Source organism: Anopheles maculipalpis, chromosome 2RL (genome assembly GCF_943734695.1).
Source record: "Anopheles maculipalpis chromosome 2RL, idAnoMacuDA_375_x, whole genome shotgun sequence".
NCBI lineage: Eukaryota > Metazoa > Arthropoda > Insecta > Diptera > Culicidae > Anopheles > Anopheles maculipalpis.
Genome location: NC_064871.1, coordinates 77,542,872 through 77,568,990, shown reverse-complemented (window position 1 = coordinate 77,568,990; position 26,119 = coordinate 77,542,872). Strand labels below are relative to the sequence as shown.

General features: G+C 41.5%; 4 protein-coding genes across 5 annotated transcripts in view; 2 read left to right on the top strand and 2 right to left on the bottom strand.

Moving 5' to 3' along the window:
* LOC126568615 (uncharacterized) overlaps window positions 1-26,119 on the bottom strand; it is a 383,782-nt gene that overhangs the window by 18,755 nt on the left and 338,908 nt on the right. The window lies entirely within an intron of this gene.
* LOC126568493 (protein TEX261) overlaps window positions 1-26,119 on the bottom strand; it is a 231,306-nt gene that overhangs the window by 76,801 nt on the left and 128,386 nt on the right. The window lies entirely within an intron of this gene.
* Window positions 1-26,119, top strand: part of LOC126568292 (uncharacterized) — a 308,783-nt gene that overhangs the window by 194,714 nt on the left and 87,950 nt on the right. The gene's annotated exons all lie outside the window — the stretch shown is intronic.
* Window positions 5,551-24,585, top strand: LOC126568298 (hyaluronidase Tab y 2.0101-like). The gene is made up of 7 exons (XM_050224753.1): window positions 5,551-5,640; window positions 8,252-8,544; window positions 8,645-8,784; window positions 17,442-17,623; window positions 19,638-19,848; window positions 24,297-24,385; window positions 24,466-24,585. Exons 1-7 carry the CDS (start codon window positions 5,564-5,566, stop codon window positions 24,572-24,574), a joined length of 1,101 nt encoding a protein of 366 aa, XP_050080710.1. The 5' UTR covers window positions 5,551-5,563; the 3' UTR covers window positions 24,575-24,585.

Sequence of the window (26,119 nt, the reverse complement as noted above, 5' to 3'; positions counted from 1 at the left end):
TAAGAAAGATGTAAAGTTTATAAAAGTGAACCATTTTAATGATAAAATAACAAAAAAAAACATATGAAAATGCTAGAAACAGTAATAAACCATTAAAAAATCAATTTAACGTACAAATTGTTTGGATAAAAATAAAACAAAATAAGATAAAATGAGAAGAAAGCATAAAAACCTTCAGTAATTAAAAACCTATATGAAACTGTTCAAAAACGGGATTCTAACAGTGGTAATGTGACATAATTTAAAGAAAATTACATAACAAAATTTTTAAATAAATTAAAGCACATTACATTCAAATGTTTTAAATCATACAGAATCATACAGAATGATTTAAAATCATACAGAATTGGGATTGATGTCTAAGAAAAGCATTTCTATTTAAAACAAAACAAAAATCCGCTAGATAAGAAATCCCTCTGTTACAAGTTTGATTTTACTTAAAATATGTAAAACACAGTTTCTTGAAAACCAAAATGTAACATTGTAAAAATACAGCATTTTTTTTAATCTTTTAGCTTGTAATTAAATTACAAACCAGCTGATACGAGGCAAAAACTCTAAATTAAGCTACTTATCCACTTTCAAAATTGTCAACCCTTGCAACGAAACGGCAAGCTAAGCTAGTTTCACACCCTACCCGGAAATGAACGTAATCAGTGCGTAATTGAATTGCAGACAACACAGTGGGCACATATATTTTTCATACAGGTTAAAAACCGGAAAATGCTGCTCTCTAATCAACTGATTTGCAGCAATTAAACCAAATCACCCCCTGTCTGCACGTGTCAGTTAATTTTGTGCCCAGCGATAAGCGTTTTGTAACGGTTTCCCGGTGAGAGGGTTCACTTGTCCCAGCACCTAGTCGGTTACCGGTGATAGTGGACCAAACGTTTTAAATTAATTTTGAGGGCTTTTTTTGTTTGCTTCCCCACCCTCACCCTTGTGATGCCTAGCGAAATCACTTAGCGAAAATTCAATCCTATAGCAATTAAGTGGTTTTTAGTAGGTATCAATTTGCATTAATTATTCCATTTTGACACATGCCGGCAAAGGCAGTAAGTGATAAGTGTGACAGCTGAGTGAGCGGGCGTGTGTGTGTGAACAACAACCACATAGGGAAATGGGGTACCATCTGAACGCACTTATGTGTACTAGTTTGCATATCGATTTGTTTGCTAGTGGCCAGAACGGCCATAACGGCCCGGAAGAGGTAACAGGTTTACAAACTCGGTGTCGGTCGTGTATGGTAAAAGTTGTCCGGTTAAAGTCGTTCTTTCCTGAAACGTTGTAGTGAACGAGTGTATAATTCTTAACCACCATTACCATTAACACGACAGGTGAGACAGGCAACGCGCCTCATCTCCATAACTCTAAAGTTCCTTCAACTTGTCACCGTCTGTAGCTCTAATGACACGTGTAGAGCGTGTAACCCTCATCGCTGTTCTATCTGGAACGCATCCTCCTCCTCCTCCTTCTGCATCCATTACCACTTATCACTTTTTCTTCCAACTACCAACCACCCCAGGCAGGCAGGCAGCACCGTAAATCATCCAAAGCTCATACCGATGTGTTTTGCATCCAGCAATCGATTTTAATCATATTTATGATCCAATTTGAATAAACTCATCCATTTGCCGTTTGCCAGTGTAGTGTGACACAGCGTGACCGCACACAGGGCGTCTCTTACGGCCAAGGTTTCTTCTCCGGAAGCGGGGTACATTTTTGTGCGGTTAGTAGCACTGCAGCGTTGCAACACTAAGAGCCGTAGTAGCCGTAGCCTGCCATCAAACACCCAACGCACGATACCGATCTTGTTTTCCGCAATCCATCTGAGCATCCATTTCTCAGAAAGCTGTCGGCGTTCACGTTCCCGCAAACAACCTAGGCTAGGCACGGGAGCGGAATCGTGAATGAAGCAGCTAATGGCCCTTTGCCTGGTTTCCAGCGGTGGATGTTGTTTTTCTTTATCCGGCTGCTGAGCTCTCAGCCGGAGTGGGGTTTGTTTGTATACTGAGCGCGCTTGGGATGTGTGCCGTGTTAAGTTTTGTATTATTTTATTTTGTAGTTTTTCCGAACGCTGTTTATTGTTCAGCTTCCAGCCCTCGTCAGTTGATTGCATTCTTCTACTCTACTACGGCTTTCATCCGTTTCCAAAAGGTTCAGCAGCCACGGTGCAAAAGTGCCTTCCTTGCATGTTGGATAGGTCGGCTAGCTTATTGTACAGTTTGCCTTGCTTTGTCCACCAACCAGATAGAACAGCAAACTGAAAGCAAGTAGCCCTTAGTGTGCAACGGATTTTACAAAGCAAATACTTGCGTTGTTTCCAATTATGAAAGAGATGCTTTTAATTGCTTAGCAATTTGTCAGATGGTTGTTAAATTGTTTTGCTTGTTCTGCACCTAGGGATCATAGTTAATGAAATTGGCATATTACGCGTGTGCTCACTAGGAATTGGAATAAAATAAACCGCTTTATAACTAATGAGAAAGAGGCGTAGTAATTAAAAATTATGCCTTTGATTTGAACTTAGAATTCGCAATACACAACACTGTGACCTTTTTGGCTCTTGTTTTCATAAGCATTCAATAGAAAATCATAACTGTCAAATCCAAAGACTGCTTTAAACGCTTTTAACCCGAAATAGATTGGTTCCCGAATTCTCACAAACGATTTATCAACCAACAAACCATTTTGCCATCCAAATGTGACAACGAGTCTGACAACGCTTATTATCCAAGAACCTGCACATCATCCCTCAATTGCTGCAGTTAATCAATCTCAAGCCAAGGAAACCGGAACCCGCAACATGTCGGCAAAGCCCTTGAACCTCACGAAGGCGGCCAATAAGCTTCTTTGATTGTTCCCATCTTGCAAGATGTGGCGAACAGCCTCGTGCAAAGCGTCAAGTGGTTGAGACAATCTTCATCATCCACCAAGCGAGGACGTGGGGACAAGTTTAATTGCAGCCGATTAACCTGAAAGCCTCCCATCATCGATAGCTTACGTTTGTAGGACTGATAAGCTCTTGAAGTGGGCCCCCCTTTGATTGGACGAAAACGCCGCACTGATTGTGAGGTGCAGTTAGTTGCATATGTTTATCTGTGCAACAGTTGGTAGACCATTTGTTTAACATTGTTTAAGCACATTATTTAGATAAATCGTGTTAGTAACATAAGTGCATAAGAAAATCCGATAACTGTTTTGGAATTCTAGAAGAATTCTTGCAGAACTTGAAGAACTTAATTGAGCATTTTACATGTACTATGCAATCTCTTCTTCTTGACTTAACGACGTCTTCCAGGTCACGCTGGCTATCAAATGGCTTACTAGGCTTGCTGAGAGAGCATGTAATTGCAACGATACGGATGGGAATTGAACCCCGGTCCTGCCACGTGAAGACTGGTAGCGATTTCGCTTTACCACCGAGCCGTCCCCTATCAAAAACCATCACATGCCCTACTTATATTTAATCTTCCGCTGTATGCGTTCTCTTTCTGCAACAGAGCGTACAGCAGACACCCTTCCTTGATCTCCAGTTCGATTCAAATGTTATCTTTTAATTGAAACGATTCGATCCAATGTCACCGAGTGTCACTGTACTGTCATTAGTGCGAAGAACATTGCTACCATCTCCGCTTGGAACCGTAGGCAAATGTGAACAGAGCAGCAGTTTGCAGTCTTAGTCGTAGCCCTACTGCGCTACGCACCGAACACGGAAGCAAAAGCTGACACCGGTTACGTAGAGGTGAAGTTTGCTGGAGAACAAAAGAAGAACCAAACAAAAAATGCATAAACCTTCCAACAAAGCGATCCCATGAATGTTTGTGAGCTTATGTTTTTGTTACTGTGTACCGTGCACGGGTTACAGCTCCCGAATGTTGTTGTCTGTTGTTCAAACCGATGACGAAACATTACTTTCTTCGCTACCAACAGACTTCTCAAGGTTTGTTTTCTGTTAGTGTTGTGTGTTATGGAGAGGGGCACCCTCAACAAGTAACGCAAACTAACGCAGGTAAATAGACACTTCTTCACGTCGACACTTGACAGAAGATCGGTGGCACTAGTAGTAGACACAGGGTGACACAGTAGCCGCTCGAAAAACGATCCTCAATCTAGGTTGCCTAGATCGAGTGCGATCGTCGCGTTTTGATCGTTTTTGCACACGCACACACGTGCGCTACTTGAAACGCTTGATTGAGTGAGTGATGGTGTCACTACACGCTTAGAGCTTAATTAATAAAACACGATCGATCGACAAGAACCACCGGGTCCCCACCCGGTGGATCGTGTTTGATTCTTGATTCTCAAACCGTCAACCACCGAACGCAATCTAGATCGCGCGGGCACCAGCTGTTTTTGTTGTTCTACTCCGGGTTCGTGGCGCTCGCGTCAAGTGTCATCACCGTGCGGCACAGACAGCGTTGCGTCGTCGTTGTCTACGATATATCGACGCGCAAGATCAACGTGTGTAGTGTGTGTCCGAGTGTCGCGCGCCGTTGAACGGTCAGTCGGAGTGCAAACGCGACCACAATATATTCCTACATCGCCGCACCAGCACCGAGCGCTTGCTGTGTTGTGACTCGATACAACACTTAAAGCGAAGAAATCCTAAATCAGTTCGGTGAGGACGCACGAGGAACACCTACGGTGGTCGCGTGTGGTTTTGTGCCGTTCGCTCTAATGGATTTTTAATATGGTCACGCCGGAGGGCAACGCATGCGAAAACGTTCAGTGAGTTGGCGAATTGGCAAGAATGGCGATTCGAAATGACAGTTGCAAGTGAGATGGCAACGTGGAGGTGTTGTGAGCAGCAGTGAGTGATTCAGTAGCGTAACGATCTGTTGCGAACGGTGCTGTTCGGAGATTTGCGGATAATGCTTTCGCAGAAGATGAATCAGAATCTGTAGCGGCAAGCATTATTGGCACATCGTTCGGGGGACAGCCGTAACGTTTCTAGTGGTGCATTGCATTCCTCTGAAAGGTGTTTCTTTGCAAGGTTTTTCGTGCCGAGTTTCCGTGTTAGCTTCCCGAACGTCGCCAGCTGTACAAGGTTTAATTGTGCTGTTATCACTCTGTTGGTGAAGTGTAGCGATAGGGAAAGAACCCATACATCATACTTGTAACTGGGAACTGTGTGCAACTAACATTTTATTTCTCCCTTCAATCCATTCTTACCTTCGCTAGCTTTAGCACGAGTGCATCATACGCTGAATTGTGTAGTGTCAAAGAAACACAACCCAGTGCAACTGACGTGAAGTGCAATCTAAATTCAAGAAGTTTCTACTAATGAAAACTACAACGCCTGGAAGAGTGACACAGTGATAAATCCTCTCATTTCATTCGCTCAAAACAACACAAACTACACTCGCCGTGTGAGAACCATTGTTAAATAGGCGACAATTTTTAATTGAGAAAAATCTAGCAGAAATCGTACTTGCCTCAATTAACGATAAGTGATTAGCGTCCTCTCGCTCGCTGCACTGAGTTGTCAACGAAGTTCTACAATCGTTTCAAGCGACAAGAACCAGCATCATCATCATCTACCAGCTGCAGCAGCCACAACATGGTTTACCTCGCTGCACCCTCGCATTTGGTAAAACTGTCGACGCTACTTCTGCTACAGAACCTCGTCATAGTTAAGTAAGTCAATTTTACTTCTTTTTTCTGTTCTTTCTGCCAATTCTATACCGCCATAAGCAAGCAAAGTGTCAGTGGCTGCTGTCATCATAACAAACCTCTTCACTATGATTAGTTTGAACTTCAGGCCAGATGTTCCTGATCATATTTTGACGCTAAAAGTCTTGCTTTCACCTTCACCGGCTCTTGTCAAACTGCAAAAACAAAAGCTTGATAAAGATGTTTTTTTTTTTCTTTCCGAAGTTTACATCTAACCCGACAAAAACACACGCTTCTCTGGGTTCTGTTTTTCGAGCAAGTTAACTTTTCATTTGCAACGACTACACACACACGCACACACACACATCGAGTTGAATAAATATTGCAAAACAAACCGTGGTTCATTCATTCAATCATGCTTCATTCATCATTCACCAGCTCTCGGAAGCTGTGTTCTGGTTGTGTTTTTTTTTTTTGTACTTTTATTTATTTCTTAAGCATCAAAGTTCGCGCTGTTGTCTTGTGCGCTTCCCCAGACTTTGTGACGGCGAGTGGCGAATATGTTACCGCTACCATCCAGCGAAGAAGCGTTTGAACGATGAACTTTTCCTATTTGTTTCCTGCTTGAATGAGGAGACTTTACTTCGTGCATCACAACGAATGAGCTGCTTTCTCGAACGTACGGTTCGGTGCAGCTTGAAAACAAAAACAGACAAACACACACACACAACAGTAAAAACACCTCATTTTGCACATTCAAGCATGTTAAACTCGTGCTAATCCAAAGCAACCGTGCTGCTTCACTTTACCCCGCTTATCACGTGTGGCACAAATACGGCGCAGCAAATGGACCACCCGAGTCGAGTTCGGGAACGCGCTTTGCATAAACTGCATACATAATGGATTCTCTGGCACCCCCGGGGTGTGCGCCCGTCCTCCTCTCAAGCGTAGTGTGCAAGGCAATGTAGCAGAACTTACTAACGCCACTTAATTACAATGTCAAAACTGTCAGACCAAAAACCCTGTCATCGCATCGTGGGACTTCAGACGTTTTTTTGTGATGCCAAAAAACCATAACACGACGGAGGTTAACCGCTTCCGACAAACACCGTAAAAACCCGGTTTGAGCTACGTTGACGTCGATTGTAATTTCCCCGAATATGGATAGTCTGGCCTGTATTGATGTGGCCGTTTGGAAGAGATAACTTCTGCCTGATGAGTTCCTGCCTGCTTTGCAAAAGCACCCAAAGACACCTACACGCGTACAAAAGAGGAGAGATGCTACCGATGCTTAATTAAATCTCTAAAACCACCACAGCTTCATCGGAACAACGGTCCACCGGGCGCCGGTGGGTGTTCGGGTCTTCCAACACCGGTACCCGCTAGGCGCGCATTCAATCTGAACTAATATCCGCGCTCGCGCGAGCATCTCCCACGTCTGACGTCGGTGCTGGATTATAATCTTAATTGAAGTAAATTTGGCACAATCAAACAACCGAAATTAATAATGAATTAATGCACCCGTTCCCGCGCGAAACGTCACTCTTGTACGGTGTGGTCTCTACGGGCGTCTAGCAGTTTGGGCGCGAAATCTAATTACGCTCACAGTACGATAAGCAGTTGGACCGGTGCCAGGGCTTGCATCAATCAGGCTGCTAAATACTTTCTTTACTGCGCCAGACACACAGATTTATGCTTCATTCGACAAAACGCAAACGCCAACAGTAGTTTCTAAGAATAAAAGTGTTTGTCGCAGAAACAGTTTAATAAGTTGGATTGGGCTAAGCTATAAATAACATTCGTCAGATCCAGATTTTTTGCAGACATTTAACGTTGTAGATAAGCATACTAGCGAAACAACTTTTAGTCATCAAACTTACTACCTAATGATAACTGACAGCGCTGTCAAGATTAGCGTAGCAGGCTTTGTTTGACATTTATGATCCGTTGAGTCTGTGAGCAGGTGGATGTTTGACAAGAGCTCATCTTACAAGGCGGTTTCATCCAATCATGTGACCTTTTTTTGATTTCGACGATAGACAAGACGTACCATAATTAATGGTTGCCATAGAAGCGATCTCTTTCTGGAGTTAAAAGTCCCATTTTCTCATCTATTAACGACTGATTGTGCTGCTACGGTGCTTCCAGGAAGTAAGAAATACAGACAATACTCAATAGCTAGGCTAGGAGTACGGTCCAACAAACGAAGTGTGTTCTGTTGTAGTCCTTCTAGAGAAATTCCAGTTAAAAAGCAGCCCAGTTAGCGAGTCTGTAATAGGGAGAAAGCTCTCAAACTTGTAAGAAAGCAGTAATCTTGGCTTAACGATCCTGTAGGTCGTACCGGTCATGTGATGGCTTACGATACTTATCAATTCCCAGAAATTGGATAGTAAGTCCTCACTACAGAGGAACGATTCGGATAATTAAGAATCGATAATATTAAGAAATCACGCACTTTTGCCGTTCATATAAGATTAATGGCCGAAGAAGCCGTCGTGGTACCTAAATTTACATTTATCATTTAAGAGATGTACGCGTGTAGCATTAAGCAAACCAAACAATCATACGTTGAATATTTACACCATAGTTTAACTTTGCTTGTTGGCTAACACACATATTCTCCACCTTCAAACAGATCCTTCGAAGTGTACTGGAACATACCAACCTTCATGTGCAATCAGTTTGGTTTCGATTTTGGCGGTGTCAGCCGGACGTACTCCGTCGTCCAGAACAGTAACGATACGTTTCGTGGAAATGCCGTCTCAATACTCTACGATCCCGGGAAATTTCCTGCACTGCTCGAGAAACCGTCCACCAAAACGCTGTACAAGCGTAATGGTGGCGTACCGCAGGAAGGCAACCTAACCGAACATCTGCAGATATTCGAACGTCATCTAAACGAGCTGGTACCGGATCGTAATTTCAGTGGTACGTTACCTAGAAAATTTCCCTTCAAAACCCGCCAAACAACGCGTAACTAAACATTCTTTCATTTCACCGAAAAAAAAAACACAAACAAACCTTCCAGGTATTGGCATTATCGACTTCGAATCCTGGCGACCCATCTACCGGCAGAACTTTGGTTCGCTACAACCGTACAAGGATCTGTCGGTCAAGATCGAAAAAGAGCGCCACCCGTACTGGACGGCGGGTCATCTCGAGCGGGAGGTAGGTAAACAGATTAACTTCTTTTCTCCGGTAAACGATACCGTCCCCACGGTGACGACCGATAATGGGAAGCCATTACTGGGGAAGCTTTTACAAAAAACACCCCCCTTTCGGCACACTCAACCCTTTGAAGAGTACCATTTTACTGGGGAGGAGGTACAAGACTCGATACACGAAAATAAGATACTTCCATTGGGCTTACTCTTTCTTTGGAAAGCGAAAAAAAAACCACTAACCCGTTTGTTCATTCACTTCAAATGATCGTAACTGGTCGGAGAATGGTTTCCTCTTTTTTCCCGCCCATAAATAATTGTCGAAAAAGGAGTAAACAAGAACCTCTTAATGCATTCAACAGAACGCTAGCCCAGAACCGGGACTTGTGGGACGGTATCCGTTGTTTGGGGATACCTTTTCATTTCACTTTATTGATCACTCTTTTGCGAACTTCAAACGCATGAATGAGAAACAAAACGAGTATGGAGAAAAACCAAAAAAAAAGAAACAAGAAGCACCCATCGAAACCCAACGATCATCGACGTCATCAGGCTAAGTGGCCGTAAGGGTAACCCATGGAAACGCCCGGCCCGTTCACTTTCACATTAGCTAAGGTGCGGGATTGCCGAAAATGACCAACAGACGCTGGGTTCTAAATGCTTGTTTCCCTTTTCTTTATGCATGCTTCACAGTATCATAAATATGCGGAAATCATGCGTAACCCAAGCCGTGAGGGGAGGGTTTTTGGGGAGCACAGATGACTTGTTTACTGGGCCGATCCTTTTTTCCCGGTAGCTCAGCAGCGTAAAGTTCGCTGTAGGGATGTGCTTTATGAGAAATCCTTTCAAAATAGCCTGCAATCAAATGGTGATTTTTTTAATATGAATTGTTTTTTAGAACGATTTTTCTCAAGAAAGCTACATTAAATGTTAAATAATATTCTAAAAATAGTTTCATTGTAACTTTCCCGAAATCTACCTCTTGTGACTTGGCTTATTACATTGCGCTGGAAACAACGCCTGACAGAATGAAAATTTTATTACAGTTTCCCGTTAAAAACTAAAAACTTTTCCACAATAGAACATTGGTATAAAAGACGACTTCAGTCTAAAATTTTTTAGCCAGCTTCTATCGAACTTTCGATGACTGATTACTGAATGACACTTTAAATTCATAATCACAAAAATTAAATAAACGTAAATAAGCGGTTAATATTAAATAAAAAATAAATATTTAAAAAAAAGCAACATCGACGCCCATCTTCTAACGCAAGGACCGGGGTTCAAATCCCATCCGGACCGTCCTCCCGTAGTGAGGACTGACTAACCAAACTACGTGGTATCGGTAGTCTAGAAAGCCATTTCGATGGCCGGCAGGACCTTAGAGGTCGTTACGCCAAGCAGAAGAAGACATTCTTGAAGCGTACGCGAGACAGAATTCGATAAACAAAAATAAGATACTTTCATTGGACTAACTCCTGCTCTGAAAAGGAAACTGTTTCGTGTCTCCCTGGAAGTGTGCAAAATATTTTTCATTGTTTTAAATTAACGAATGTTCATTTCATTTTATTTTTTATCGGATTATTCTCACTTGTGCCGACTAACAGCTTGCCCAGTCTACTTCTTCTTGGCTTAACGACTTTCTGAATCACGCCGGCCATCAAATGGCTTACTAGAATTTCCGATACCAGTTGGATAGGTTGGATAGGCGGTCCTCACAACAAGGGAACGGACCGGATGGTATTTAAGCCCCGGCCCTGCTATGAAGCACTGCTGTGAAGGTCCTGAAGACCGGCGCCGTAAGCATCCAGTCACACTTTTCGTTCTATACTCACTCACTCAGTCATTCGAACACTGACTCCTTCTGCGAAGTATTACCATGAGATGATCCTTTAGGAAGATCCATAGGGTCTGCAGCGAAAATAGCTCTGGCAAAACGTAGCTCTATGCCGTTTCGGTTCTGATTTGGAACTACTTATTTTATCCCTTTTCATTATTGGGGCGGCCCGGTAATATAGGCGACATCGGCGCCGGTCTTCCAACGGCAGGACCGGGTTTCAAATCCCATCCGGACGGTCAAATCCCATAGTGAGGACTGACTAACCAACTACGTAATATCGGTAGTCTAGAAAGCCATTTCGATAGCCAGCATGACCTTAGAGGTCGTTAAGCCAAGAAGAAGGAGATTTTATTCCTTATACTAATATAATTATGCTTATGTTTATGCTTGTAGCTAAGCGCCTATGTTAATCTATCTCCTATGGTTCAAAAATGAACATAGTTCAACATCTCCTATAGTTCAATACTCAACAGGGTGCAAGGAGAGATTTACGCGTCATGGTATTACTCCGCACAAAAAGTGAGTGAGTGAGTGAGTGGGTATGAAGCGATAAGATTGAGGCAATTGATTACAGTACATTGCTTTTTTATTTATCCTAAGCCCTCTCTTCTTTTCTGATTTAAATCACTACAAAGAATGAGTTTTCTCTTTTCTACTATGTACTGTTTTGCTCTGCTAGAATAGATCTTTTTGATTCTTCTTAACACTGAAATGATGCCAATAAACTGTTACTTAAAATAGGTAATTCCTATTTACTTATGCGACAAACTATACTATTGGATTTCAGAATATAAAAATAGACACTCAACTGACTGTAAAATGAGTGATTGATATTTTCAAACAAAGAAATTGGTTTATTTCAATCACAAACTTTCCAAACCATGCCACTTTCTATTCACGTATATCTCTTCCATCTTGATTATCTCTTGAAGACGATTCGTCCTAATCCGTCAACTGAACCGCAAGCTTGCCCACTAAATCAGCAAACTATCAAGGCTCCACTTCGACACACGCGTATCCTTCTGGGAATTAATTCTCCGTCCAATGGTGTGTTCTCGCTTAACATATTCATTGGGACGCATACACGATAACGCATGATGACAGTAACATAACTTGTTTAGGCTTCGTTATAAATTTATCTGTCGTTCCATTTGTCCTCTCGGTTGGTCGTAAAAGGCCCACTTGGTTGGCTCATTTTCCCAGTTGGCACTTCCTTTTTCTAGTGAGCTTCCACTGAAAAAGGTTTGCATTGTACGCGCTGCCGGCGCCTTTCCATTCCCAGAAAAGGAAGTGTTTTTTTTTTTTTTTTTTGCAATGAAGCCTCATCGCTTTTTGTTTACCTTCAAGCGAATATTCTACATTCCTTACTGCTCATTGATTCGATGGCCGGCATAAGGCAGCAATGATGCGTGCAAATGAATCCTTGAGTTCCTGGAAGGATCTGGCCTACCAGCTTGCTGAACGCCAATTTACCTCCATTTTCTTTTGCGACTCCACGGTGCGGCTCGACCAGAAGACTAACTCTTTTATCATTCCTATTCCCAACATTCTTGTCGTGCTGTTCGAGATTCATCCACCACAGGCAGAAGAATTAAACAGAAAAAAAAGAAGCTCTGTTAACAAAATGGTTCCATTTGTGACAAAAAAGGGGGAAAAAGCCGTCCTGATTTTTGGAACCTTGCCGTTTCTAGCCTCACAAATTGTTTTGGGAAAGCAATTGGAAAAATCCTACATCAAACCGACCTTCTACCCACTGGATTTGGGCAGCTACAGTCACAGAGATACTGTGGATGGGTTTTTTTTTCATTCAAGCAGGTGATGAATGAGGTTTTTCATTTCCCAGTTCAACATTGTTCATTGCTATTCTTTACATTTTTGTTTTATTGTTGCCTGGCATGGCATCCGAATCCAGTGAGAATTCGGTTTTCCATTCCGCTTTTACCACTTTTTGTCATACTTCAACGGTATTGAGAAAATGACGGAAGCACTCCTTAATCGAACCGAACGGACTGGACATTCAGGACAGGTTCGGCATGGACACGCATACCAGCCCAGGCACATCGAGCCAAGCTGGTATGGAAAGTTTAATAAACCGGAAAATGAAAATCATATCCCGGACGACGGCTCCCTGGGGCCTACGGACGATGGATCCTACCGGATATCGACGCTATCGACAGTGAATCGTTCGGACGTTGATCGGTTTTTTTTCTTTTTCTTTGAAAAGTGACAAAAAACTGCTCTCCGGTCGCAGACTGGCCTATAATGTCTATGGCAGAAAACCAGCAGGAGATTGTGCATTGTGTGAGGTAGAAACGGCGCTCGAATTGCATAATTGACCAACGAGAGATTATTGGATTAGCGTGATTAGTTTGCATTCTCCTATTGCATTGTTTCAGGTGTTTGTGGTGCGAACAAAGAGCGTTACAATCTGGGATGTATTCTTTGTTGTTCGCTACAATGGATAAGTTTTTTGAAAAAGTTATCAGTTTTAGAATTGTTTTCAACGTGTTCAAACTTGTGTTCCAGAGCATCTACATGTGTATATTGAAGATACCCTATTCATGCCTTCTCTTCAAATTAATTCAACGTCAAATTGGCCTTCAAATGTATTAGTAGGCTTTCCCCCATACCATTTGATTGTACAGTCAGCACTCACTACGGGAGAACAGTCCAGATGGAATCTTCGGACCTCCAACTTCGCTAAGCAGCCCGAAGGCTTCGAATGATGTTTATTCTTTTCCTTAGATAAACGGCTTACTAGGTCACACCAGCCATTGAATAGTTTAATAGACTTATCCATAACCATGGTTCTACGACAAGAAGTTCATTCTACAAGGTCGACCAAAAAAAATAATTTTTCAAGTAAATTACCAATGGGGACGCCCAGTACTTTGTGAACTTGTGTTAAGAAATACTTGAAAGGAAAAACTGCAACTGCAATTATGTTTCAAAAATTCTCCATCCCTCTCACTCTCAGTTCACAAATTATAGTTTTTGTGTTTGTCAGAATTTGTCCGAATGACCGAAAATTTTGTTCTATAGAAACTTGCCGTGCATCATTCGAAACTGCACGAAATTGGTCAAAATAGTTCATCTGTTTTTACCAAGAAAAAGCGTCCTAGTTGACGCTCACACACACACACATCGAATCGTTTCTCGCAGTTTCCAGTGATTCAGCGATGTAAAGGCAATCATTCCACAAATGAATGGTCAGTCAAAATCGATTCAATTTGCTCTCCCTTTTCATTACTCCAAACTGTCATTCATCCCGTACGACAACTGTCAAACGGGAGACAACCGTGACAGCTCGGTTTTCATATTGCCTGTCCAGCCAACACAAAATTACAACGTACAAAGTGTTCGAAAAACTAAAACGCTTATTACTTGTGCAATCAATTTTCCAACTCCCGGCCAAGAAAACCACAAAACCCTGCGCCAGGAAGGGGGAACAAACCGCGACCAACAGGACATGAATATAAATGCGACGGCTGGTATGCAATCAGTTCGTCTCTCGGGCCAAAATGATTCGGGCTCCTTCAAAAACCGCTTGACAGTTTTGCGGTTTGATGAGTTTGAGGGTCATTTTTGTACACGATGGGGCCGGAATGTTTGAGAATTTTAATCTATCTACACGGTTTGATGACCCCACAGTAGCACAACCACAATCGGTCGGGCTTTCTAATGAAATGTTTTGCAATAATTAAGAGTGGTTTTCTAGCCTGGTACCATTAGTGTCAAGATATTGGTAACCATCCTCGTACACATTGACCCTAATTAAGGTTAAGTGTAATGATTCAATGTACAGGAAGAAAAAACGCAACAACACTCATTATCCTCTTTTCTTTAAGTACATAAATGTTACCAAGTTAATTTATAACGACAGTGTGAATCGATAAAGCACTCACTCTCAAACGTACCCGCATACGCCGATTCGAAGATCGTTAATATTTGAACTTTCCGACCTTTTCCAGTTACTTAACAATTGTTTATGAACTTCCACTTTCCGTTCTCATGCACACTTCATAAACGCCTTGCGGACGTTTGGGGTCCTGGCACCTCGAACGATTCCGGCACTTCCCAGTTCATTACAGTTTCCAATTTAAGGGCATGCTTTTTTCCCAACTCACACTTTGGGACAAACTTTAGCTCCGAACAGCACAACCCTTACATGGGTTGCACTTTCGCCCTGCGCACTGCCTCACTTCGTTTTTGTCCCACAAAACACCGACGGGGAGCCCAATAAAACTTAATTAATATCTTTTACGATATTAGTTTTATTGCTCGACAAAGAATGGACGATATAAAAGAAAAACGAACCAGTCACCGTCCGGAGTTTCGTTTTACGCAGGGCAGCACTCTATATATCGGTACAGCAGAATACTCTCAACCTTTGGAGAGGAAAGAAAAAAGAAGCTTCATATGAAACTGTGAAAATTGCTTCTGTGAATCACCACCGGGGAACTTCTAACGGCAAAGTATGACCAAGGGAGTTTGGAAAAAAAAAACTCGGCACGAGTTTAGTTTTCGTTTTATTTCGTTGGCACTTTTTTGTGTTGGGATCATAGTTGAAGGAACTGACCATCTTTAATGTTTCCTCTTCCATGCGGGAATAAAGAGATCAAAGATATTTTAGTATTTTACATCTGTATCAATTATATGTTTAGTACCTTTACGAAGTCTTTGTTTTATCGGATTAAATGCTCAAAACTCTATTAAGCTTCGTTTAGTGCTTCTTCTTCCTCTTCTTCTTCTTCTCCTTCTTTTTCTTGGTTTAATTACCTTCTTAGGTCATACCGGCCATCGAATGGCTAACTAGACTTAGTCGCTTAGTGCTTCCACTTGACAGTTTTCTTGAATTTTTTGGTTTAACCTTTCTTACACAGAGACACATAATTGTATTAGGAATAATTGATAGTAAGTCTTGTGAATAACATATATTAGGATACAATTATGAGCATATAGAACAATTTTAATTTAATTAATTAAATTTTATTATATAAACAAATATTATTCAATAAACCATACTTTCCCGCACGCAATTTATTGTTGATTTTTTTACAGTTTCATAGAGATTTGCTTTGCATTTTTCTTAAGTTTTCGAACAAAAGCATAATTTACATTCAGTTACATCACCGTCCACCGTTCTTTTTTTGATTATTAGAAAAAAAATTATGAATACCTGTATATGGTTTTTAAAATGAATTTTTTTTTTTTATTTATTTTAAGTACGACGGCTCAAGTTCAAGTGCACCGTATTGTCTTTTGAAATTATTATATTCGAGCTGAAACTCAAAATCAATTAGCGAAAGCTTCTTTTTACAATTAATTTTATTAATTTTTTTTTTTTTTTTTTTTTTTTTTATTTTAAGTACGACGGCTCAAGTTCAAGTGCACCGTATTGTCTTTTGAAATTATTATATTCGAGCTGAAACTCAAAATCAATTAGCGAAAGCTTCTTTTTACAATTAATTTTAGGTTGTGAAGCCTTTTGAGACGAAACGGTTTAAGATTAAACAAATCTAAATTGATCGCTACTTTGAAGCAAAACAAAATCAAGGAACTTCTAGGACTCGAGTACAAAACATTGTCGATGTAACGCCTAATAGTATGCAATCTTTCCAATTAATTGTACATAAATGCAAACAAAATAAATTAGCATAGCGTATGCTATGCTAGCAATTTTTAAGAAAAATAATGGTTGCTCATCAATCATCAAGAAGAGAAAATTCACCAAAGCTAAATCACCGATGATTGTAGCCCATCCATACTGTGAACAAATCAATTCACCTAAACAATATCTTTGCTAGGGTTTCTATCCCCTAGAACAACGTTGTACGCGCACAAGAATCCTTTAATTGCTTCCCCCATTGAAACCACATTCCTGAAAACAACCTCAAACATACACCATCCAGCAATTAAGAACCACAAAAGGCTAGACGAAGCTAGCAAGCAGATTGTTGCTTGCACCCTGAACATCGCTCCAGTATGAATGCCATTAGTCAGCCTTTCTTCACCCTTTCTGTGTGTGCGAATGCCACCGAAGCCTTTGCTATCGCTGGACCACTAAAATGCCATTATCTTTTTTTTTTTTTGTTGGGAAGCAAATTTTCTATTGTCTCAAATGAAGGTCTTCCCGTTGACCCGTGACCTCCTACTAGGGAGACTGTGGGCATGTTGCTTTCCACCATATGGAAAGGCACAAAATTGTGCTTTGTGCATCCTCATGTGCTTCGTGTGTTGGCAGACACTGGAGAAGCTCCTGCATCCGGTGGTCATATTTTACGCTAGCACACAAACAACCGTATTCTTCTCGGTCTTCAAGCGCTATAAGAGCGCTTCTATAATGGTAGTTGTTCTCTGATACTTTTTTTCCATCTTCTTCACTCGTCTGTAAAACTGCGACCCGATAGTGGAAGCCGAATTGTCGACTCAAGTTCCTTTCCCACCGGAGCTGTCTTACGTTGCAGTGCAACAACAACAAAAAATGGTACCCAATACTACGGTAATCCTCGGATTCTTACCCTCGAGCGTTCATGCGTCGTATATTATTCTAGCCGACTGTGAAAACCAAACATAACCTCGAAACAGCGTTCAAACTGGAACACATGGCACCAGGGCGAACCTCACTCGGACCCATATAAACTTTCGGAACAAAAAAAATCCTTCCCTCGGGATGAACCTCTTCGGTCGGCCGACAAAAAACAACACTATGCTCTATCCCGATTTAAACGAGCAAAAGTTGAGGAAGCTCCGAGTAGAAAACTTTCCACCTCGTTTCGTTTCATTTATTTATACTCATCTCACTCTTTCCTCCACTTTCCCAGGCAACACGACGCTTCGAAGCAACAGGGCGCGAGTTTATGGAGCAAACACTACTACTAGCCCGACAGCAGCGACCCCTGGCGGCGTGGGGCTACTATGCATTTCCCTACTGCTTCAACATGAACGGTGGCGTGAATGCTCGTTCCGAAAACTGCGCACCGGAAGTACAACGAGAAAACAACCGGTAATACCGACGGGACCTAGCCCAAACTTGCCTATCATTCTACCACTGCACCTAGAACACTAGCAAATGGCATAACCAAAAAAAAAATCTCCCCAAAATGCAACAGTATCTAAGTTTTACGTATTTCTCCAAACAACGAAACGGTCGACCAGAATGAAAAAAGCGGAACGAGCAGTAACACTCACCGAATTCCCCGAAACATGGTACTGCTGGTTATTCTTCCCGGAAAATGGCGTCTGCCTTACATCGATCCGGCATTGTTCTGGTGTTGTTGGGCACACAGGGCCCGAGCGATAGTGTTGGCAGCAGTACCGTAAAGGGATTTTAACAACCCACCCAAGTACCACCTATCAGCTGGTACCACCTTTTGTCACACCGAAAATCGGCCGTGCGGGAGGAATTGATAAATTATCGCTAACTTTCAACACATCACATGTGGCGCATTTCGTCCGACTACACCGGTACGAAGCTTTTGTCACAATTTATTGCTCTCTTCTTTTGTGGAGTCTAGCACTGGGGAAACTGTTGACTGGATAAATGAATTGGTTTATTGCTCCATGTTGTGGAACTGTGCAAACCGATGTGCAAACGAGCTGCCGGTTTACTGTGTGGGATGGCTTCGTTACGGGGAAGGATTAACCCTCAAGGAAATTCTGAGGCACCTTTCTGGCTTCAAGAATGATTACCCATGGTAGTCTTTCGAGTAAAAGAACGTTTGATATAAAGAAAACACTCTTTTCCTGGCCCTTGATGATCCAGTATAATTTTACTTGATAAAACTGCATCAGAATTTCTCTTGTCTCTAGACACTCATTATCTATCAGATTGATAACTCTTCTAGGACTCATTTGGACTTCCCAAACTACAAAAAGCAAAGACAGATTTGCTTTGTAAATAATATCCAATGGTTAACACTGGTCTAAGTCTACCAACAGTCCCGATTTTTTTATCGTTTGTGATCTTTCTGATTTAAGTTATCCAATGAGTTAGATATATTTGGCTAAAAAAGGCCTTAATTGTCTAGACATGTATTATCGATAATATTGATAACTCGAGAGATCTTCGCATAAATCCAATAAGATTTAACATAGACTTAAACAGTACTGCAAAGCTTTTGAAGTACTAAGAATCAACAAGGCACAATATTCATAGAATAATTGGGTCTACAACTAGACTAATCTAGCTCGTATCTCATGCATTTGAACATGCTCTTTTTGCGGAAGTATCTTTTCACTTTTAGAGCATTTGGTTTTTTATACTCCCTCAGTTATTTGAAAAACTTAAGTAGACATCGTTCGATTACATTGATCGTCTCTGCTCACCTTTGGAACACCTAGTACCGAAAATTTTCCCTAGCATGTCCTGGACCGCTGTCCATCTACAATGAGGCTATCTAAAAGCTCGATGCTCTCTCTACATACGAAAGTTGGGGCCGTAAGCATCTGCTTAGTTAGCTTATACCACGATCCCCTCTCTGCCTTAGTAACACTCATTATAAGATCGACAAATTGTCAAAGTACACTGATATCCCTAAAGAAGATTGTTGATATGTTTTATGTTTAATTTTGGTCTAGCATGACTTCTTTCTTTTGTCACCGGATAGCATCAGATAGATAGGATGAAACTTTTAGCTCCTTCTGAAGCATTTGCCTTGGATAATCCTCCACAAGGCGAAAGGCCCAAGCATTAGCAGGACCGGGGAATGTATCCTATTGGGACCGTTTTCCCCGTAGTGAGGACTGACTATCCTTTTGCATGAAGTAGAGATCGTCATTTGGAGTAGCAGAATCCTCAAAATATGTAGAGCATTCTGCGCGCACATATTGTAGGACACATAGTTAAATCCTCGGAAACTCGTTGAAATTTCCTTAAGAGACATTTTGAAACAACAAACTAAGACGTCTAGATGGTCTAAAAACATCTCGTAAGGCCCTAATATTCCCGATCAAAAGAATGAATTGAGTTTCACTTCTGGATCACATTTTAATCTCATTTTTATCCTTCTTCTTTCCAGCATTATGTGGCTATTCGACGGTTCGGACATTATCTTCCCGTCCGTTTATCTGCGCGAAAAACTCTCTCCCAGTGAACGGGAGCAACTAATAAGAGGGCGCGTTCGAGAGGCCGTCCGAGTGGCGCAACGAAACAGTGCGTCAAAGCCACGGCGTAAGGTTTTAACCTATCTGCGTTACGTGTACACCGACACCATACAGTACCTGACTGAGGTAGGTAGAACAAAGTCTTCTTTTCCTTGTTTTCTAGACATCCATTTACATCCACTCTTGATGCTAAAGAGCATGCATAAAGCACTTACAAAAGTTGCACAAACTGCAGACTAATGGCTCATGCATGCATGCACAGAGTGTCTTCTCCATCATTTTGTAACAACTGAAAGAAAAAGCTTCAAACTTTCGAATGTCAACAAGTTGTCAACAGTGTCCGTATGTGTGTGTGTGTGTGTATGTGTGAAGCACGTTTCGGAGGGTATTTGATTGCTACCTGTTGCTGGAAATAACCGGTTCCTTCACTGGCGTTATAAATATTGATCAAACACATATCCCAAAAGGATACGAGCTCCGGAAGGAAGGAAGGATGATATTATTTTGCATACGTGAGTTAACACTGTAGGACACGTACGGGGAAGTTGAAATTCCGTAGTCAAAGTGAAGAGTTCATGTAAGATGCAGACGTTTTCATGTACCGTTTCATATTTTCCACTGTAAAGTGACAGCTTCCAGAATGAACTCTGTGTCTGACAAAATATTATCTGTCCCATAGATTATGCTCGCACGCTTTCCATCGGAATCATACCATTTGACCGGAAGATCCAGAAAAAAAGGGCAGAAGAGCGTCCATACTAATGTGAAACGTCTTTTGTGTGTAAAAGAAACACTTGACACGAATTTCTTGTAGCATTTGAGCAGTATTGCTCACTACTTTTTGAAATTAAAACACCTAAAAAGCCCCAAAAATAGTTGATCCATGATACTCACTCTAAAATACTACAACAGCTCAACACAAATCAGCTGGAGCTTGGTTTGTCCACCTTCGTGGTCTAAAATTGCTGACAGCTAACGTAACGAATGGCTTACCGGACGTGCAACTGCACCATTTATCTATTTTTACCGGTAACGATACACTAGTTTCTGAGCTTCTTGCTCGAGCTCGAGCTTCTTGTGTTTGTAAGTGCTGGGCACCATGATTAAGGTCACCGGAAACTTGTTCCAAACTCAATTACGCTCCGGGCATCAGTATTACAAACTCAAGAAAAGCAAAGTAGACAACATGAAGTTCTTGAAGACTTTCTTTCTAAATTGAAGAAAAGGAAGTGTCGCTTTTGTATGATTTTGTAAGAGATATTTTAGATATTTGGTTATCTTTAGCTTCCTAATTGGAGCTTTAATTCCTATTATATTTAATATTTTTAAAGAGCTACAAATTCAGTGAATGGTTCATTTTCCTTAGAAACGCTGCAGTCCAATTTGACAGATATTGTGACTTCTATTGACAAATGATGGCGACTCATTTGCTGACGTGATCGGCAAACTTTAGACTATCGAAAACCATCGTCCAAACCCATTTTTCGTTGAATGAGCCCACTCAGCCGCCTAATTTGCTTGAGCATTTCTGACGTTTTACAAGAGACAAAAAAAAAACGAAGCTCCTGGAAGACGTCAGTTGATGGGCTCCGCCAACAGCCAGTCGCCCACAGGAGTCTCATTACAAGTGGCGTTTGCTTGAGCGTTCCGTTTCAGCTGATAACGGCCCTGCCGACACAATGGTAAGCTGGTGCTGTTGTTTGTGCAGCCTCCGTAGTTCGGTATGTGTGTGTGCCGCTGCCACCGCTTCTTGATACACTAGCCCGATGGGCGAACTTTTTAATTATTTTCACTACTTCCCTATTCCGAGTTCGTCTGAACTTGAGAAATTCTCGGTCAAAACCATACCGTACGATGCGCTTCCAACGAAACACCGCCGTCGGACCTAACGGCGTGGTGCAATTTTGGTGAAATTCTACTGAAAAATGGTCGACGTCCCGCGCGAAAGGGTAGCACAAACAGACGGGACGGCAATAGACAGGCAGAGAAAAAGTCCTGCGATACAAAAAAAAAGAAAAACATCACCGAACCAAAGTGCCGTACGCTAGGCTGCAAAAACATGAAATTTGACGACAACAAACACGAGTGAGCAAAAGCGAGCGAACGAGGCCCACTTGACTTACTCCTTTTCACACAGTTTTTCCTGCTTTTCTAACCACTTTTTTCACTATTTTTATTTTCCTAACTTTTCTCTCCGAAAGATTTGACTTTTAATGTTCCTCTGTCTCGCTGTATGTGTGTAGACGGGTGGTTTCCCGGTGGTTTCGTTTTTATTTGCGTTTGAAAGTTGTGATTTTCTGCTTTTCACTGTTTTTTTGTTTGTTTGTTTTGGGGACATCATCATAGACGATCCTTACCTTTGGGAGATTGATGACATTGAGTGTAGACTAGACCCGGTCACTACCGTCACTGCGCTAGATGCGTTGACAAGTGTCTTCTGACGTTTCGTGAGAAAGTTAGATCTATTCCTTTGTCGTTTTTTTTTCTCTTCCCCCAAGCATTTTTAGGGACAATTTATGCCGAATTTTGAACGCTCACGCTTAAGAGAAATTTGTTTGCAAAATTTGGTTGAATGACGCAGCACAATGGTACGTTTGGGCGCAAGTGGACTCAAATCACACCAAAAAAAAAAGAATCACTTTCATAGTTTTGTGATTTTGAAATGGAAAGAAAAACTTTTAACATTTCCAGAATGAAATTCTGCCCCTACCAAAGAGCAGCTCTTTATACCCAAACTCGTGCCATATCATGGCGGGTCGTAGCATCCACTAAATCCCCAAGTGAAAATGCAAATTTCTAATTGCACTTCTTGCGATACCTGCGCACAAAATAATGTCTAATTTTCAACACGACCTTTCTCGTGCGAGAAAAAAAAAGATCCCCTTTTCTTCTCGGGACAGCAGTTTCCAGTGGAAGAATGAAAAATGGAAAATTTCGAAACTGTCAAACGGATTAACCAACAGAGTGCAAACTCTAAATTGGATCTAAATTCAATGGGGACCTTTATCCTGTGACATTTTGCTTCGGAATTTTTTTTTTTTTTGTTGCACCTTTTCTGGTTAATTGTCATTACCGGAGAGTGTGCTTTTTTGCGCTCCTGTCGGTAAACTTGCTTGCTTATTTATGTGCATCTAAATGCGTCAAGGTAATTAATCTTCCTTTTGAGAGTTGTCAGCTTTGGTTCTCGGTATGGAAAGAAATATTCAGCGCGATTGTATATCTCAAATTGCAGGAGCTTTTGGGTAATGAAGATGTGTCATACCGTATTCAAGAAATAATTCAATTCTTTCCCAGGGGTTTCAATGTCAAAATTGAAGATTATACGTTTAGACAGTCAGAAGGTGCTTTGCGGGATTTGTTTGCTGGATTCTGAGATTTTTTTCTTTTTTATGGAACTAAAAAGCTGTAGAACGTTTTATTTATCCATAGCAGGTTAATCAAAGGTATTAGTCAAAGTTAGTTACAGTATGCAATTTGCAAGCATCTGTGTTGAGCCACCTTTACGCTCATTAAGATTGAGGTCCGGAAAAGGGGTCCTGAATGGATCATTTATTTGCCTGACATTTCCAGCTCTACCAGGTAGGAGTGACTTCGCTACTCTCGAGGCTGAACCCTCCACTCTCGAACCCAACGTTCCCGCAGTGAAAATGATCGTGTCATTGCTAGACTGACTTGGAGAGCACTGTACTCTGGAAATCACTCGTCTCCCTTTTTACGGCAGTGTTGAAATTGTCCCCTTATAAGTCACTTAAGACATAGACAACATTACAAGCAACAGAAATAATGGTTGATAGTGAGTACTGCTTGAAAATCGTAGAACAAGACAGTTGCCTCTAGCGAATCGATAAAAAAGCCTCATGTGGGTGAGGTCCCTCTTAGCCAACACTTCTCTTATTGCTGTACCCAATCGTCTTACGATATTCTCCACTGCGCTTTCCAAGGAGGGTCTGGCGGTTTCGAATTCCACGCAAGACCACAGAAAGTGATCTACATCATGATATCCGTCATCGCAGTCACATACTCTTTCTGAGTCTCCCTGGTCTTCAGAGAACCCATTGAATCAACACCGCAGGAACATTTGCTAAGTGATCGAGAAAAGGAAACGCCCGAGTTTATCTGCCAGCCACGTGCTCTGCGATCGAGCCAGGAAAAGATGCTGTGTAGAAAACGGAGCAACACTAAGGCCATGATTGGTCGTAAAATCCTCGCCTCCTTGGACGCCTGTTTTGGCCAGTGAATCTGCCTTCTCATTGGTGGGAATTCCACAATGATAAGCGACCCAAAGGCCTTATAGAACATTGAGCCAAGCAGTTCAATGATTTTTATAATAAGAAAATCCTCTCTTTTAACATCTTTTCGGGATGTCAGTGCTTCAATAGCACTAAGGCTAGCAGTGAAGATGAAGTACTGGTCCGAAGGTCTCGCCGCTATCAACAATAGTACAATAGTAAATACTACTCGGCTGTAGTGCTTTTAAAAAAAAGTTATTAATAAATATAAGTTTTGGATAACTTTCGTTTCTCTCTTCATATTTTACTCATAATTTACTGACTAAATTATGTTCCCAATTGCAGAGCGACTGGATCAATGCACTGGCAGCCATGAAGAGCACCGGATCCGACGGCATCATTTTGTGGGGCAGCTCATTCGATCTTAACACGCGGTAAGCCCAACTTCATTCCATTATTACAGTACACATTTCTGAGTTTATGAAATATTGTTACTACCATACTTATCTCGCAGACAAAAATGTACCTCATTCAAACAATACCTCGATAGTACGCTAGGACCTGTACTAAGCACACTGCAACCCCGCTACGTAGTGGAAAATCTGGCAGACACATCAACCTAAACGACAAACAGAGGGCATCCGAAACTCAAATCAACCAACCAACCAAAACAGACGGGAGGCTGCGGGAGGAGTTTTTTTGCTTAAGTGGACTGTGCGATTTTGTAGACATTTTTATATTTTATTTTTAGCATTATTATGAATACAGATTAAATGATTAACAAACACTTAAAAATCTCAATTTTTTTGGAACATGGAACAGAAAGAAAGCTGACAGTAATTGAAATTTTAATAAAAATAAAATTGTGTGAAAACATCTTATCAAAACGCCTAAAAGTATGTAATTCGATGGTATAACTAACAAACATTCGTTCTTGAATGCTATTTCTTTCTTGTGTGTACGATTTTCAGATTTAAATAGACAAAACGGAACGGAATAGAGCTTGAGGAGCTTTAGAGCTTTACTTTCAACATAAGCTTATGTACTTTGGGTGACTTTACTCGTCGCCGTAATGTTCTAAGCCGCTAAAGTAACCCGTGAGCCAGCTGATACATCTGCTAATTTTACTCCTCACGTTCAAGATATTCTATTTCCAGCACACAATTCATCTTGTTTCGCAACGTCTGCCCCTAAACATACTAACACATTTCGAAGTGTACTAATGGGCCCATTAAAAAGGGCGACACAGAAGAGAGAAAAAATGGTCCCACGCTCGTAAAGTTTGTCTTAACGCCTAACGCCAGCATGTTTCACATGCTCGCGTCCAAAATCTCGACGCGACCGCATACGCGCACGGCCGCACCATAATTAACTGCCATGATTAATGATCTTGCGCTTTCGCACATCCGTAATGCACTACAAATTGGAATTGGCTTTGAAAAATGGGCTTTGCTCACCATTAACTTCGGCTTGGCAAAGAAGCGAGGTGTGTGTGTGTGTGTGTTTGGATATGGAGTGTGTACATTTGCTAGTGAATAACTAACGAGCAACAGAAGTTCAATTTTTTACGCTTATGCTTATGTACGATGCAATGCCAACACTGGCACTGGATGCTCTATGCTCTATCCGCCATGAATCAGAATATTTCTAAGAAACAGCAATCTTTCACTCTCGGCACACCAAAATCCAATCTAGGATCATGTTCAAACGGTAAAGTGCTCCAGCGTAACGGCGGTTGGAGTAACTTACATACGCAGAAAACCTTGTACCATCGGCAAGGTACAAGCACTTTTTTTTCGCATCCTCAAGTTCAGCCAGCACGGTGTAAAACAGCAAACCGTAACATCACCCACAGAACACAACAAATGACGCATCTGTTTCTGTTCCCTTCCCCGGCACCAACGAGTAACAATCTGGTATGTTGTATTAGCAGGAGGAAGATCTCAACAGGAACTCCTCTGCTTGTCATCGGAAACGAATTCGTGTGTTTTTTCTTCTTTCTTTGTATTGTATTTTTCCGATATTCCTTGCACACCAGAAAATGGATCCATCGACAAGGTGTCAAATCCAATCACCAATCACCATTCAGATACTTTCGCTGGCCGGTCTTTGGGTGAATGATAGGATTTACATTTCAATATCTAATCTGCTGTTGTTCGGTGCGCACA